This window comes from Limulus polyphemus, unplaced genomic scaffold (assembly GCF_000517525.1).
Source record: "Limulus polyphemus unplaced genomic scaffold, Limulus_polyphemus-2.1.2 Scaffold9018, whole genome shotgun sequence".
NCBI lineage: Eukaryota > Metazoa > Arthropoda > Merostomata > Xiphosura > Limulidae > Limulus > Limulus polyphemus.
Window position 1 is genome coordinate 1 of NW_013674628.1, and position 16,562 is coordinate 16,562.

At 32.1% G+C, this 16,562-nt stretch overlaps 1 protein-coding gene across 1 annotated transcript in view; it reads left to right on the forward strand.

Moving 5' to 3' along the window:
* Positions 1-2,414: 2,414 nt before the first annotated feature.
* The window catches only part of LOC106475701 (MICOS complex subunit MIC60-1-like), a gene marked incomplete at its 3' end in the record, with an annotated part of 22,814 nt that continues 8,666 nt past the window's right edge, over positions 2,415-16,562 (forward strand). The window contains exons 1-6 of the mRNA XM_022379754.1: positions 2,415-2,419; positions 2,737-2,910; positions 10,459-10,534; positions 12,718-12,811; positions 14,561-14,650; positions 16,118-16,254. Of these exons, the coding sequence (XP_022235462.1) occupies positions 2,415-2,419; positions 2,737-2,910; positions 10,459-10,534; positions 12,718-12,811; positions 14,561-14,650; positions 16,118-16,254 (576 nt within the window). The remainder of the gene's footprint in view (positions 2,420-2,736; positions 2,911-10,458; positions 10,535-12,717; positions 12,812-14,560; positions 14,651-16,117; positions 16,255-16,562) is intronic.

The following is a 16,562-nucleotide window of genomic DNA, read 5'->3' on the forward strand; positions in this document are numbered from 1 at the left end:
ATGATAATTCTAGAAACGTTGCGTCACTGTAGTCATGTGACTAGCTGACGCAACAATATTTTGAGAACCTGTTACTCAAAACAGGGGTGATAAATTTATATTACTTTGTAGTTTTTTTTACATATAACAGCACACAACGTGTACCTTTAATAATAAAATCAATTAGAAAGTCTATAAAATTATTGAGTAGCTCAATTAGTTTGTTATCCAATGATTTCAAATCTTGTATGTTTATTTGTATTAATGTGATTGATATGAAAACAAAACATTAAAGATAAGCATTTCCAAATTTGTAATTTAAATTAAATAGTTATAATTATATTCAGAAAAAATATATAAATTCCTATAGATTCCTGTTTTCACATTTTTTAAAGATATTTCTGTCATTGTACTTGAATTTGTGCTTATTTTGGATGTCAGCAATATCCTAAATAATACTAACTTTGATAAAAATGAATTTCTAAAGTCTAGAGTGCACGCACGTTAGTAGTGTCTGGAAAAAGCTAAGGCATGAAAATTTGCTATGACAATGATTAAATGACATTCATATTGTTGTATTGGTTTGGAAATAATCAGCTACTAGCTGGGGCTGTAATCAGATTGCTGTAGACTCCAGCTGTGTTTACTTCAGATGGACTGTAAAGCTATGACCTGGCAAGGGAGCTTGACTCGCTATCTGCGGGTTTGAATCCCTGTCCCACCAAACATGCTCACCTTTTCAGCTGTGGGGGTATTATAATGTGATGATCAATCCATTATTCATTGGTAAAGGAATAGCCCAAGAGTTGACGGTGGGTGGTGATGACTAGCTGCTTTCCCTATAGTCTTACACTGCTAAATTAGGGATGGCTAGCACAGATAGCCCTCATGTAGCTTTGCACAAAATTCAGAACAAACAAACTGAAAAGCTTTTACAATTAAATAAAAACATTGACATCTAATATGGGTAATTTTTTATTAAATTCTATATCTTTGCCTTCTTTTACAACATTAAATAATACAATTATTATAGTGTGAAAAAAACAGGTGGAAAGGTTGGGGAAAGATTTTGACACCTACTCTAAATCCATGCCAACTTATACAACATTAAATAATATAGTTATTAATTTTTTGAACAAAAATGGAAGGGGGCCTGGACATCTTGATCCCATTCTCCAGACCTGTTCTTGATTGTTCAATATTAAATAATACAATCATGCAATGATAACTTAAAAATATAACACTGTTAAAAAATCAGTAAATTTACATTTTATTTAATACTTAAGTAGCCGGAGTGGGTGCTACCAACCAGTTGCTTTCCCTCTAGACAGCTATTCAAAATTAGTGACAGTGGCAAATTGCCTTAGTAATTTTGCAATAATAAAGACAGGACAAGTAAATTTAGTGACAATAAGAATCAAAATTGAAACCTTGAAATTGTAAAGCATCCCGCTACCTGTCCATTATCTAGCTTTGTGCTGAATAACAAACATAATGGCAATATTTTAGTTACTTGGATATTCAGAATAATCAAAAACTCTTATTTCAATTAGTTGCTTATTTTTATGACAATTGGTTTATTCATGATTTTGATTAATCGACTGTTGGAAATGATCAAAAATGGTAACAATCAGTTAATTTATGGGATACTAATCAAGGATATCACTGCTTTTAGGTAATCGATTAACTTGCCCAGCTCTGTCACTAACATAGTTGGAGACTTTAGATTTAGTATAACAGTTAAAAGAAATGGCAGTTTTAATGATGAAAATAAAGATAAACCTCAAGTTAACAAATATCCTTTTATATCTCTTTCTTAGGAAATGGTATGTAGTTTTTATGTAATGCTTTTTTTTTATCTCCCCTGAGATTTTAGAGCTTATGTTTAAACATTGTTGTCTCAACCATTACTGTAAATTTGCAGTGATTTGCTGTTTAATTAAAATTTGTGTGTAGTATAGTGTATGTTATAAATTCTTTTTTCATCTCATCCGTATCAAGCCATTCCTTATTTTAAAATTTTGTTTCTCAGCAGATTAGTGTTTGAGATCATTAATAACAAACAGAATAGTTATTAAGAAACCATAGTACTCTGTAGTGTACAGTTGTTATTGTCCAGTAATTGTGGTTCTTTGAGATTAAAATGATTTGAACACTTAGATAAACTACAGGGGCACTCAGTAGAGAGCATATCTCTGCCACACAGTGTTGAACATATTCGAATCTCAAAAAATGCAAAAATGTGTCCATATGTTCATCATTATGAATGGACATTGACAATTTTTGGCAGGACAATGAGGAATACTATTGTACATATGTCTGTCAACTTTAATCGAGATCCAATCATTTTTGACTGAGTTATAGAGCAAAAATAGTGTGAAAAATCGGTCACCATGTTAACATAGTTTTTTGTTGTTTTATCAGATTTTTGTGACATGCTGTGACATTGACCTTTGATCTTTACCCTCCAAAAACTAGTCGCTTCTAAGCTAGGTAATAGTTCAAATGTATAAAACTTTTGTCCAAATCAGTTTAGCTGTGTGGGAGAAATTTTGCTGACAAACACACACACACAGAGGTGAAAACAAAACCTCCATCTACCTATGTTGGTGGAGGTAATAAACTAAGATTTCCAGCTTTGGAGAAATAATAATAAGATATTGTGTGATTATTACTACTCTTTGTTGTAGTTCTTGCATTTTACTTTCATGGAAACATAAACTATTAATATTTTATTGTATTATTATTATTTTGCAGTAGTGGAGGCACAAAATTACTGTTGACTTTGTTAGGAGGTAGTGCTGTGGCTGCAGGTGGAGCAGCTGCTTATGCCAAGTATGACCCTAAGTTTCAAGTTACATTAGAACAAAATTTGCCTTATGCTGAAGAAGTCTTCAAATTCATACCTGACTGGAAGACACCTCCTTACAGGTAATTATATGTATTTTTTTAAAGAATAGAATATTTTTCAAAAGCTAGTTATTTTGTATGAGTGAAAGTGTGAAAAGCTTGCAATAGGTAACAAAGTTACAAGTAAATTAAAATTGTAATATAAAGATAATATATTTTTAATGAAAATAATTAACTGCATAACAGAGTTATGTTGCTTTCATTTGTTAGTGTTTGTATGTGTGTGCTTTGACATAAGTTTATAGCTCATTATTCATTCAGCTTTAAGAGTATTCAGGTTTGAGATTGTAGGTCCTTTCAATCTCTAAAGACTGAGAGATCAAGTTTCTACTTCTCTTTTTGTCTCTGGATGTTAAAGGTTCAAGTTTCTAACCATATTTTTTTATCTCTAAAGCTAATTAAGGTCCAGGTTTCTAATTTCTTTCTTTTTGTCTCTGAAGAGTGAATGTACAAGTTTTTTGGTTGTTTTTTTGTCTCTATAAAGGCTGAAGCGAGGTTCAAGTTTTCAATTATCTTACCTTTGCCTCTGAAGTATTGAATGATTAGCTTTCTATTTTTTTTTCTTTTATGGCTGAAGTTATGTACAAATTTTTTATTATTTTTATGTCTCTAGAGGCTGAATATTGAGATTTATATAAGTGTTTTTTATGTATAAAGACAAAATGTTGATTCTGATAGGGTACTTACCTCCTGTCACAAAATTAGCTATTCTCATTCAGTGCTGCCCTCTTTATGCAAACTTTTTCTTTATGTAGACCATAAACCTTCCGCTCCCCCTATTTTAATTATTATATTCCAACATGTCTCTCATGTAAATCATCATACCTCACCTCCTAACCAATAGGAGCATGATATGCTCACGTGACTCCCTCTACACTCCTCCACCAAACCATCACTTCTTGTTTGGCAGTGTATGAGTTCAGACGTGCTCTTTTGTGTGATTAGTGCTTCATGTTTTCCTCAGAAAGTGGTTATTTTTTTACTTAAATTGCTTTCATTCAATACAATTCCTATATTTATCAGTTACTCCTAGTTGCTTTATTTTTGCACATGAACTTGGTGAACCTTTTCTGTGCAATGAAGTTAACATTACCACTTCAAGGGTTACACTAGCTACCAGCGTTTTTTTTCTCAGGCCTTATGAATGATGGAACCTTGCTCGGGATCCTCTTTTCACCCCATTTCCCTTCCTCCTTCCATGCAAGATGAACTGCGTTGGTGGCTGGACAAAGCCCATACATTGGCGGGCATGCCACTTCCTCCCCAGCATCCGGATCTACATCTTTTCACAGACTCATCCCTTCAGGGATGGGGCATGGGTCAATCACCAGGAAGCTTCAGGCTGATGGCCTGCAGATGAAAGTGCTTTGTATATCAGTGTTCTTGAACTTCTAGCCATACATCAGGTGATGAATCACTTTCATCTTCTCTTCTGACATTGTCTGGTGATGGTTCACTCGGACAATTCTACGGTGGTGGCATATACAGTATCTACTACCAAGGGGGCACCTGGTCCGGAGACCTATGTTTTTGGACTTAGGATCTATTATACTTGGCCCACGCATATCGCATTTGCCTTATTGCATGTCATGTGCCGGGTGCTTTCAGTCTGGTCACGGATGGTTTTCGGATATATCTTATGAAGTGAGCATTAGATCCCCTCATTTTTAGGGATCTTTGCCATCAGTGAGGTTCTATCCACATGGATGTCTTTGCTGTGGGCCTCAACACCAAGTTACCTCTCTTTTTGGTTGCCTGTACCTCATCCACAGGCTCTGGCAGTCTATGTTTTCAGCAAGAATTGATCACACTAGTATTTTTATGTGTATCCACCCATTCTATTACTTCATCAAGGAATTTCTCTTGTCGAGTCCTACTGATTGCTCCCTATTGGCCAGCTCAGCCTTCGTTTCCAAGGTTACAATGACTGTTCGTCTACCTCCCTGTCCCTCTTCCACCTTCTCCATTCCTTCTTCGTCAACCTCGATCACATGTCCTACATCCTAACCTTCATGTTCTGCATCTTCACGCTTGGCTTTTGTCCGGTTATTAGCGAGTTTGTCAGGTTTCACACGTAAAGTCGCTTCCTTGTTACTTAGTTCCATTAGTCCATTATCCATGGAGGTGTACCAATGCAAGTGGAAGGTAGTCTGCAGTTGGTCTACTACCAGAGGGTTTCACACTGACAAGCTCATGTGGCAGAATTTCTAACCTGGCTCTTCGACCATGGGTCCTTGCTTTCCATATATTGGGCGGCCTTATCCCATACCTTTCGTTCTTCCCAATATCATATGGTTTTTACTTCCAGTGTTTTTACCATGCTCATGATTTGATTGGCCTATTCTTCCCTACTTTCTTCCTCCCAGACTTTGTTCCAGGTGTCCTCCCATCAGATCTGACCCCTCACTTTTTCCCTTGTTTCTCATCTTCATCTTCCAATGGAGGAAGTTCTGCAATCTGGAATGTAGACCACTCCAAGTACATTCATCTCCCACTATCTTTATTATATTGTGGTTTCCTCTTCGTTGGGGTTTTGTCTACCACCTGTGGCCATTCTTCAGACTTCGGTGCGATTCTAACTGGTAAGTTTTTCTCCATACAGAGGCCTTTATCTACTTTTTATTACATGGATCCTGCTCTGTTGTGAGTGATGCCTGACCAGGTATTCAGAAACTTTAAATTTGCACTGTACAGCCATCTTGACTCATGCTTATCTTCCATGGCTTTGCACACTCACCATGGAGATGAGGTGCTCCACAAGATCACTTGATGGTGAATAACCTTGCAATATTTGGCTTCATTTCCAGACCGTACCACTGCATGAGTAAAGCTGAAGGGGATTGCTGCTCATCCCTACCATGCCTAGAGTGAATAACTCGGTATGGTCTGCTTTCCAAAATATGGTTTCGTGGTCACCCATTGCACTGTCTCTGGTGATGACGTTCCTCTGGACTCTCCACTGTACTGTCACCCTGATTTCTTCGAGTGGAGTATTGAAGTCCTTGCCACTGTCCAGTTCCAAGTAGCTGGGATGGTTGATCATGGAGTCATCCTGCTGAATTAGTTTCACACAATAACCATTCAGTTGCAGAGTAGGGTGGTGGTGTTCTGTGGGTGTAGATGATGTGATATCCTCCTATTTGCAATAACAAATACAATGGAGTGAGATGTCAGAATGCAGTTCACCCCTTTGATTGGGAGCCCTCATGCTACCCTTGCATGGATGTCAGTACCCTGTGAGTAGGTTTTGGATTAGAATGAACCAATCAACATAAGTCCTCACACAGGTTCAGATTGTCTATCTTCCTCCCTCAATTTTCTTCATCTATGTTGTGGGTCACAGCATTGGTACATCAGATTGTTCTGGTTCTGTCCTTGGCTATCCCTCATCCTCTCTTCTTATGGGGATGTTATTGCCATTTGGATGATCCTGGCTTGTTTCATGGTTGGGAGGGTTGATTCCATGTGATAGACATCCTTTCGATACCGGATGTCAATTTTCCAGGTTGATAGCTCAGAGCTAATCCTCGTGTCATACCCAGGAATCAGTGTGGGTCTTAATCCCCAGATCTTGGGTATGAGATGAAGATGGTATGATCCTCATCTTACCCTCGTGTGGATGTCGTGACCCCACTAGGAGGTTTTGGATGTAGTTGACTTATTGAGTAGAGTCTGCCGCACTCAACCACTTCACACCCAGGGGAGCATCCTCATTTACCCACTTTAATCTTATGGCATTGAGTTACAATATCTTTCTCTGGTTAGTATCACTTTCCTACCACATTCTCTTCCACTTGGATGTGCTCCTCTCATTTTCTGCCCTTATATCTTACACATTCCATAGTTGGGCGAAGAGTATACCTGGCTCAGAAGTGGTGCAGTTCCTCTCTTCTGATCTTCGGATCAGTGTCTCTCATTTTCAGGGGGATCCTTCGGTTGCTTTCAGGGGGGTACTTCTATTGGTCCCTTGAACCGGTCTCTTCTCCTCCTCAATGTGGGATTCTAGCTAATCTTGTGAGAGGAGGTAAATGCCATATTGGAAGTTATAATTTTCATATACTGAGAATGTATTTCTGATAGGTACTTACCTTATCTCACACTTCCTCCCCACTTTTCTCTATTGCTGACATCTTCTGCCAAACTTCGAAGTGATAGTTCATTAGAGGCTATTTGCTATTTCTCTGTCATAATGCATTACTTTAAGCACCTTTACAATTTTCATATGCAAATCAAACAACATGAAAACAGGAAAAACAGTTTATTTTGTAAAATGAAACTTTTGATAGCTATAACTTTATCTTGCAAAGTTTGAAAACCATTAGAGAATGAATAACTCTAGGAAGTCTATTCAGATAATATAACGTTCAACTTCCTCGCACTAGCTGCAGTAGTGTTTCATTTGTAGAATGTTGGTCTACATCTTAACTTTTTCATAGTTAGTTGTATAACACTGTAACCAAATATTCAGTATTGTTTACATGAAAGAAGAAACTTCCACTATAATAGTATAGGTTTCTGGAATAATTAATGTTGACCATATAGTTCTACAGTAACCTAAATCAGTCAAAGTTAAAATAATAATAATATATTCTCTAAATGATTAGCTCCATCAAGTCATAATTCAGTGATTTTAAAGCTTATACCTTTATTTCTAGTAATTTTATTGATATGAAAATAAACACTTAAACATTTTGAATTTTAGAATTTAAATAGTTCTAAATAATCATAATCTTGTTTAGAAAAAAATTTTATAACATTGGTAAACTTGCCCATTTTCCATTTTTTTACTAATTTGTTACTTGTTTAGTCATGTCACTTGCATTTTCACTTATTTTATACATTAAAAATACAAAAACATTTTTCATGTGAGAATTCTAATTTCTGAACAATGAAAAATCAATTCTCAAACAAGCCTATTTTGCAAGAGTTGTAGGTGTCTTAAACAATATTAACTTTGATGGGAAAAACCTCTAACATATAGACACATTTTTAGAGTGACTGGAAAAATCCAAGGCAAGAGAATTTACCATGGCAGCAATTAATTAGTGTTTATATCATTGTATTAGCTTAAAAATAATCAGTTACTAACTGAGACCTTGGCTGGGTTTCTGTATACTCCAGCTTTGTTGATTTCAGAAATCCTCAAAATACCTTTTATGGTAATTAATAGCCCAATCAAATAAAAACAATGATATATTGTTTTTCGTTTTGATACTATATGGTAGTGTAAGGATGTCTGACTGTTTTGTTAACTTCTGAATAAATGGAGGGAGGGTTTGGATCCTCTGAATATGTACATACTTATACAAAATTAAATAATATTGTTAAAAATTTCTTTAAAGAAATGGGTGAAATGTTTGCCTTCCCTGGACTATTCCCCTAAAACCACACCTGTTTATGCAACATTAAATAATAGTTATTAATTCCTGAAAAAAAAAAAATAGGTAAGGTGTCCTGACCATCAAGATCTTTGCTTGCTTATACAGTATTAAATAATCAATAATTTCTGCAAAAAATGGGTGGAGAGGATGCCCCCCACTAAACCCTCTCCTCTAGATCCATGCTTACTTATAAAATATTAAGGAATATAGTAATTAATTCCTGAAAGAAATGAAGGGGGGGGGGTTCAGACCCTATGTACTCCTTCTCTAGATATGCACCAGCTTATATAAAATTAAATAAAACAATTACACAATTATAAATGAGAACATGATACAATGTAGAAAAACAGTAAACTTACACTTTATTTAATACTTAAGTAGCCAGAGAGTTGGTGATGGGTGCTACTAACCAGTTGCTTTCTTTTTAGTCAGCAGCTCAAAGTTAGTGACAGAGGTAGATAGCCTTCATAACTTTGTAATAATAAAGACAAGGAGAGCAAGTTTAGTGGCAATGGGAATCGACTCAAGACCCTCAAATCACAAGGCACCCACCCTCCCCTCATTATGTAGCTTTGTGCTTAACAACTAACAGAAATAATGGCAATATTTCAATTACTTGGATAGTTGGAATAACTGAAAACAGTAAATAATCAGAAACCCTAATTTTAAGTAGCCAATTCTTTTTAATGTTTTTGATTGAATTGTAATTTCAATTATTCGTTTGTTGGAATAATCAAAAACACTGATTTTGAGTAGTTGTTATTTTCATGACATTACTTGATTATTTTATGAGACACTAATGGATGTAATACCTTCTTATAGGTAACTGATTAAATCACCCAGCTCGAGTTCTAATTGTCTTTTTTGTCTCTAAGGGCTGAAGGTCTTATCTTTCTAATTATTATTTTCTTCTCTGAAGTCTGAAGGCCTAGGTTCTGATTGTGTATTTTCATCTAAAAGCTAAGATACAAATTCTTAAATATGAAAGTTTAAAGTTCCTTTATTCAGACATCAAAGTTATTTTTCATCTTGTAATGAAAAATATTGTGAGATTTAATTATTTTTCCATTTTTGAATGATGAAGGCTTCAGGTTCTGAATATTCCTTCAAATCTGATCAATAAAAATACCAGGTCCTTATTATCTTTCCATGTTTGAAATAGTTATTCCTAATTTCATAAAAAAAATGCCCTGTTTTTAGTAGAAGTATTAAAGTAACCAGATATATTTTCCTTAATTTTCTTAAACATCTGACCTTAGATTTCAAGTAAGGATCATCTGGATTTGTTTTTTTATTGCTAATAATAAGGTAATATACTGTGTTTTTCGAAATATAAGACGCACCCTTATTTTGAAGACAAAGTTTGGGGGAAAAAAAAGCAACAGTTGCATTTGAAAGATTTTTATAGAACAAAAATTCAATTTGGTACTTTAAAAATATAAGACGCACCCTTATTTTGAAGACAAAGTTTGGGGGAAAAAAAGCAACAGTTGCATTTGAAAGATTTTTATAGAACAAAAATTCAATTTGGTACTTTAAAAATGAGTATATATTGTTCTAAACACAAAAGAACTCAAAACATCAAAATAAGAAAATACCATAAATCAAAAAAAGGTTTACTGCTATTTAGTTTGGTTCAAGACCTACAAAACCTTTATTGCTTTCACTGTAATTTATTTGTTTATTATTTAGGAAGCATTATAAATAGTTATTTTTAAAAAAAAACAAAAACAAACTACTATTGTTATAGATAACACATTCAATTGAACTAAACTTGCATGCCTATTTAAATATATTTACACATATATAGATATATATTATACACATATATATTATATATATCATACACTTATATATTGTATATATTATACACATATTTATACATATATATTATTCATACCTTCGGTGTATAGGACGCAAGCAGATTTTGACATCAAATTTTGGGGTAAAAAAGTGTGTCTTATACACAGAAAAATACGGTAGTTTATAACTTAGTCTTTCATATTAAAAAAGTTGTCTGTTCAATATTGAGTGTCATTCAGCTGGAGATTTTAAATATATGTCTTGTGAAGAGTATATTATGTAATTATATTTATAGATTAGCACAGATTAGTACTTTTGTTAGCAATTTAGTTGTAAAAAAAAATAAAGCTATTTTTGTTGGAGCATATTTTTGTTTTAATTACAGTGAACAAGAAAAATCAGTTAAAGAAGTGAAAGAAAAGAGCCTGATGACAAAGAAACTTGAAAGAGACAGTGTAAAGGTAAAGATGAAAATTTATAAAATAATTGATCATTTCACGGTGAAAACACAGTAAACGGAACAAACTGTCAGAAGTCTGATATTAGAGAAACTAGTTTTGACACATTCGTTCATCCTCTTCAGTCTCACATTTACTGTGGTTTTTCACTAATTGCTATAAACGATATTGTGTTCTTTTGTCATTATAACTTGGATAGTTCTCAGAGTTTAATATGGTTAACATTCATGATCTGTAATGATGTAGCTTTTGTATTTCCAATAAATTATTTTCAGAAAAACACAAACTAAGTTCCTGTGAAAAGAAAAAAGATGTCTAATATTTAATGATGTGATTCATTTGTTTGAGCTTGTCAAATTAACCTTTTCTATTCAGTGGAAAGTGTTACTAATCTAATCTGAAACTTCTAAATGTTGGACAAATGTGTATGAGATCAGACATGAGATGGAAAGTGAAGTTAGAAGTCAATAAATATTCAAAAAATGTCCTTTTGATTTTTTAAAATATTAATGCAGGCAAGCTACATAATAGTTTTTTTTATAATTTTAGAAATTGCTTATATAAAGTAATGCTAGATTTTTTCTTTAAGAAGATAATTATGCAATACAGCTTGTAGGGCAAGTACATAAGTATACTACAGTAATGTAAAATGATATAAGTATTATAAATAACTACAAACTTATTTAAACCTTTCTGATGCAAAGTAAGAGCTTAGAACATCTACAATTTAGAAATGAATCAATTGTTGTTATTAACCAATCATAAGGAGTTAAATACTTTATAAAACAGTTTGTATAAACTAAAATACACCATCAAGAGCATCTTATATGTTCTATGGCCAATTAATTACCATTTTGTAACTAAAATCAGACATTCAGCAAGCATAAAGAAGACCAAATAATCAAAGCAGGCCAGTTTCTTCTTGTAATTAATAGGTGAAATCTGACTATTTAATTTTATTGTTTAATTGTATGTAAATACACACACACACTTAGTAATAGAACTTCTGATATTGTTATCCATGCATTTGTGAATTTTGCTTGGACACAATTTTTTTCTGTGGTTTATCAGGTACCATCAGATTAACATATTCTGTGTAAATCATAGTTGTTGCTACATATTTGTACTAGTAAGTTTGAATCACAAGTTTGATGAAATCATAGAGGTTGCTACATATTTATACTAGTACATTTGAACTACAAGTTTGTTGAAATCATAGTGGTTGCAGCATATTTGTACTAGTAAGTTTGAATCACAAGTTTGTTGAAATCATAGTGGTTGCTACATATTTATACTAGTACATTTGAACTACAAGTTTGTTGAAATCATAGTGGTTACTACATATTTATACTAGTACGTTTGAATCACAAGTTTGTTGAAGTCATAGTGGTTGCTACATATTTGTACTAGTACATTTGAACTACAAGTTTGTTGAAATCATAGTGGTTACTACATATTTATACTAGTACATTTGAATCACAAGTTTGTTGAAATCGTAGTGGTTGCTACATATTTGTACTGGTACGTTTGAATCACAAGTTTGTTGAAATCATAGAGGTTGCTACATATTTGTACTAGTACATTTGAATCACAAGTTTGTTGAAATCATAGAGGTTGCTACATATTTGTACTAGTACATTTGAACTACAAGTTTGTTGAAATCATAGTGGTTGCTACATATTTGTACTAGTACATTTGAACTACAAATTTGTTGAAATCATAGTGGTTGCTACATATTTGTACTAGTACATTTGAATCACAAGTTTGTAGAAACCATATTGGTTGCTACATATTTGTACTAGTACATTTGAATCACAAGTTTGTTGAAATCATAGTGGTTGCTACATATTTGTACTAGTACATTTGGACTACAAGTTTGTTGAAATCATAGTGGTTGCTACATATCTGTACCAGTACATTTGTACCACAAGTGTGTTGAAATCAAGAGTAATGGCTGAGTGTTTGTATACTGATATATTTACACTACAAGGTTGTTGAAATCATAGTGTTAGTTGAGTGTTTATATACTGATATATTTACACTACAAGTTTGTTGAAATCATAGTGTTAGCTGAGTGTTTGTATACTGGTATATTTGTACTACAAGTTTTTTAGAATCAGAGTGATCATAGAGTACTTTGTACTTGCTCCTATTACTAAAATCTTTAAATGTTATCATTGCATCAGAAAGAAGAAACAACATCAAAGCCTGTTGTGATGAAAGAGCCAGCAGCTGATGAAAAACTAGAAGAAATTCCAGTCTCTAAAGCTCAAACTCAAGGTATTGCACATATTGAAACCCCTTTTTAACCTTCTTGCTATAGATCTTCCTATGGTCAAGGGTCAAAGGCATGTCATCATGTTTGTAGATTTACATTTGAAAATTTTATTGAACTACTATTTTAGGAATTTATGTCAACAAGTGTAGATTATAATTCAAATTTTAATAATATACATTATTTAATTTCTTAATTTAAAAGTAAACATTAAAAAACACACCTAAACATCAATATTTGTGTGTCTCATGGTGTGTTGAATGCAACAATGTTTCAAATTAGATGTGTGGGATGTCAAAATACAAAGTCCATAGCTTTGTATGAATTAGGAACTCAAATTACCGATATTAACAAGCTAGAATATAAAATAGGAACTTCCTATCTTTTCTGTTTACTGAGATATCACTACATATAGTGAATCAAACACAGTGGCCCTGCCCACCTCTTTCCATTTTTGGGAATACTTGCTTATATACACCTACTTCTATCTGTTAGTAAGCCTGATAAATTACAGTGGAATTCTGCAATATTGATGGAGTAATTTAAAATATTAGGTTATTTCAAAATGAATATATATAAAACCTGAAAAAATGTTGTTTTACATCCTTTATGTGCGAAATTTGACAAAGTTTAGCCAATTATGGCAAGCGGGCAAATAAGTACAAAGTTTGTAAGTAGAAAAAAATCATTGCTTTCTATATTTCTTTATTTATTGTTCTATGTTTCAAGAAAAATAGCTCCAATTTTAGAAGTTATTTGTAAGTGTTAATAATATATATATGCATATGTAACTTATTATATCCAAAATGTGACTTTATTTTACAAAATATTGGTTCACTAGAAGTAGAACAAACTGAAGACAGGTCACTTTGTAAAGGGTAGTTTTATACTATTGGATATGGTAACTATTTAAACTAAACATTTGTGGTTTCTTGTTATAATTTATATATATTTCCTAATTTTTTAGGTTGGATATGAGGTCAGTTATATCGCTCAAACCCGTACAGAGATACAATGGTGAAAATAACAGATAAAATTTAACGTTTTCTCTTTAAAAAAACGTTTGATAATTATCTGGAGGCTATAAAGATTTCATATGTGAAATTGGACAATTTTCTGATGCATAAAAGTATTTTTAATCTTAAAATCAAATTAGAAAAAAAAATTCATGAGCAAATCATTACTTAAAAAATCTTAAAACTTAATAAACAAATTTGATATTTTGTGTACTAAAGCCTTGTAATGTTCACTGATAATCTGCAAAATTTTGTGAAATACACTTACTGTATTAAAAGTTATAGTTTGAAAACCAAACAGGCACAAAATGGTTATTAGGTTGGTCTCTAGAACCAAGCCTATAGTGAGAGAATTAATAGGAGTTCCATAAAATAATCATAATGGTTAGTCAAAGATAATGAATTTGGTTCAAAATCCTGTCCAGTGTTGGATATTTTTAGCTCATATCCAGAAATGAACATTAAACTGAAAAAAATGTGTATGAACTTTGTAGGTTTTTAAAAGTTATTTTCCTATGCTCTTGTTATTCATTTGAAATGATTTTATTAATTCAAAAAAAAACTTTATTAATTTTTACTCTGTGTTGTCTGTTTTCAAAATATTTAATGGTTTTTACTGAAAGGTATACAATGTGCTGTCAAACGTTACTTATATTTACTAAAGAAGACAGACAAGATAAAGCTGCTTAAACATTTGACTCATTATATACTGTAATTCATTATTTTAACATGACAAAGAATTGTCTGCTAAGAAGAGAACAGATGATAAGAAAGCTGCTCAAGAGAAGGTTTTACAAGAAGCAGAAGTTACAGTGTCTTTAAACAGAGGTGAGAAATTGGTCGCTGCAAAGAAACTGACTAATGTAGCATGTGTATTTTTATACATTTCAATTGTAACTGACTAATGTTGCATGTGTATTTTTATACATTTCAATTGTAACTGACTAATGTTGCATGTGTATTTTTATACATTTCAATTGTAACTGACTAATGTTGCATGTGTATTTTTATACATTTCAATTGTAACTGACTAATGTAGCATGTGTGTTTTTATACATTTCAATTGTAACTGACTAATGTTGCATGTGTATTTTTATACATTTCAATTGTAACTGACTAATGTTGCATGTGTATTTTTATACATTTCAATTGTAACTGACTAATGTAGCATGTGTATTTTTATACATTTCAATTGTAACTGACTAATGTAGCATGTGTGTATTTTTATACATTTCAGTTGAAATTGACTAATTTAGCATGTGTGTATTTTTATACATTTCAATTGAAATTGACTAATTTAACATGTGTGTATTTTTATACATTTCAATTATTATTTTTTTCTTCATACAATACAAACCAACTTCTATGTTAGACCAGCTGAGAATAAAGTAATTTACTAAAATAAATGTTTTTAGAACATGTAACCATAAAATTGTGAACATTACTTACATGTATATTATGGTTTAAGCCAACACATGGAACTCAGCTCATTTTTCGTGGTAACATTAACACATACAATGGGAGAACTATTACACAAACAAAATGTCAGAGCTTGCAAAAAAATAAATTTTTTAGGCTTTATTTGAAAAGTTTAGGTAAATTATACATTTTTTCGTATCAGTCAAACTTAGTATATAAACAAGTGACTTCATTAATATTGCTTCATGTTTAAGGTATGTTATACTGGAAATCTTCTATATGAACAATTCTATGTAAATGTAGATGAAATATAAAAAATAACTACAACTATTAAAGTTGTGATGAACTAATGAGTTATGTATTTTATGCTCACTTGTGTTGGAATATACATTCTGAAAGATTTAAAAAAACACATTCCAAATGGAGATTGATATTTTTAGTATTTTTTTGTGCTTATTAAGAAATTAATAACATTATATTTGCTCTGTAGATGTATTTTTTGTAGGTGTATATTAACTGTTTGGCTTTTCATTGGATTTTAGGACATTTTTTTATGGTTTAGTAAATAATCAACTTTTTTATCTAATAATAATAATAAAGTTTTCTACTTGTTGTTTTTCTCTTATTTCAAATCAGACTCCAAGTTTTAGCTTTATAAGTCTGTAACTTACTAATGACCCACTGGTAGAAGCATAATAAAGTAAAACTAACACATTTACTGTAATGATTAAGAAAAGTAATGCAAGATTTTCTGTTTTTATTTCTAAATTATTTTATTTCCTTTTCAATGTTTGTTGTTGGTATTCTAAGTACAAAGTTTACATAGTCACATTTGTGTATAAATAAACTTAGTTACTTTACGATTGTTTTGTGCAGCACTAGAAGAGCGAATTGTGAGCAGGAAGGAGTCTCTGGAGAGATTAGCCAGAGATGCCATTGCTGCTCAACTACTCGCTGTTGAAGCTGTAAAGCAACACACCCAGAAGCTTTATAAAGCCTTAGATGAACCTTCTGTAAGTTATAAATAGGTTACTGTTTCAGTCAATATGATAAGAACTTTAAACATATATTATTAAGTGTGTGTTTAACATTGGTTAAGTATTACTTTTCAAGTTATAATTGGTACATATTTTTTGTTCTTGGACAGATAATAAAGTAGAAAGATTATAGGCTTAGAAGTAAATAAATATTTCAGTTTTGAGAAAATATTACATAAATGCAGGTATAATAGTTTGAAAAATATGAAAACATAACTATATGTAGATTTAAAATGCAGTAAAAAAAGAGAAACAAATTGGCAGTATTTTCCCAAATGAGTATG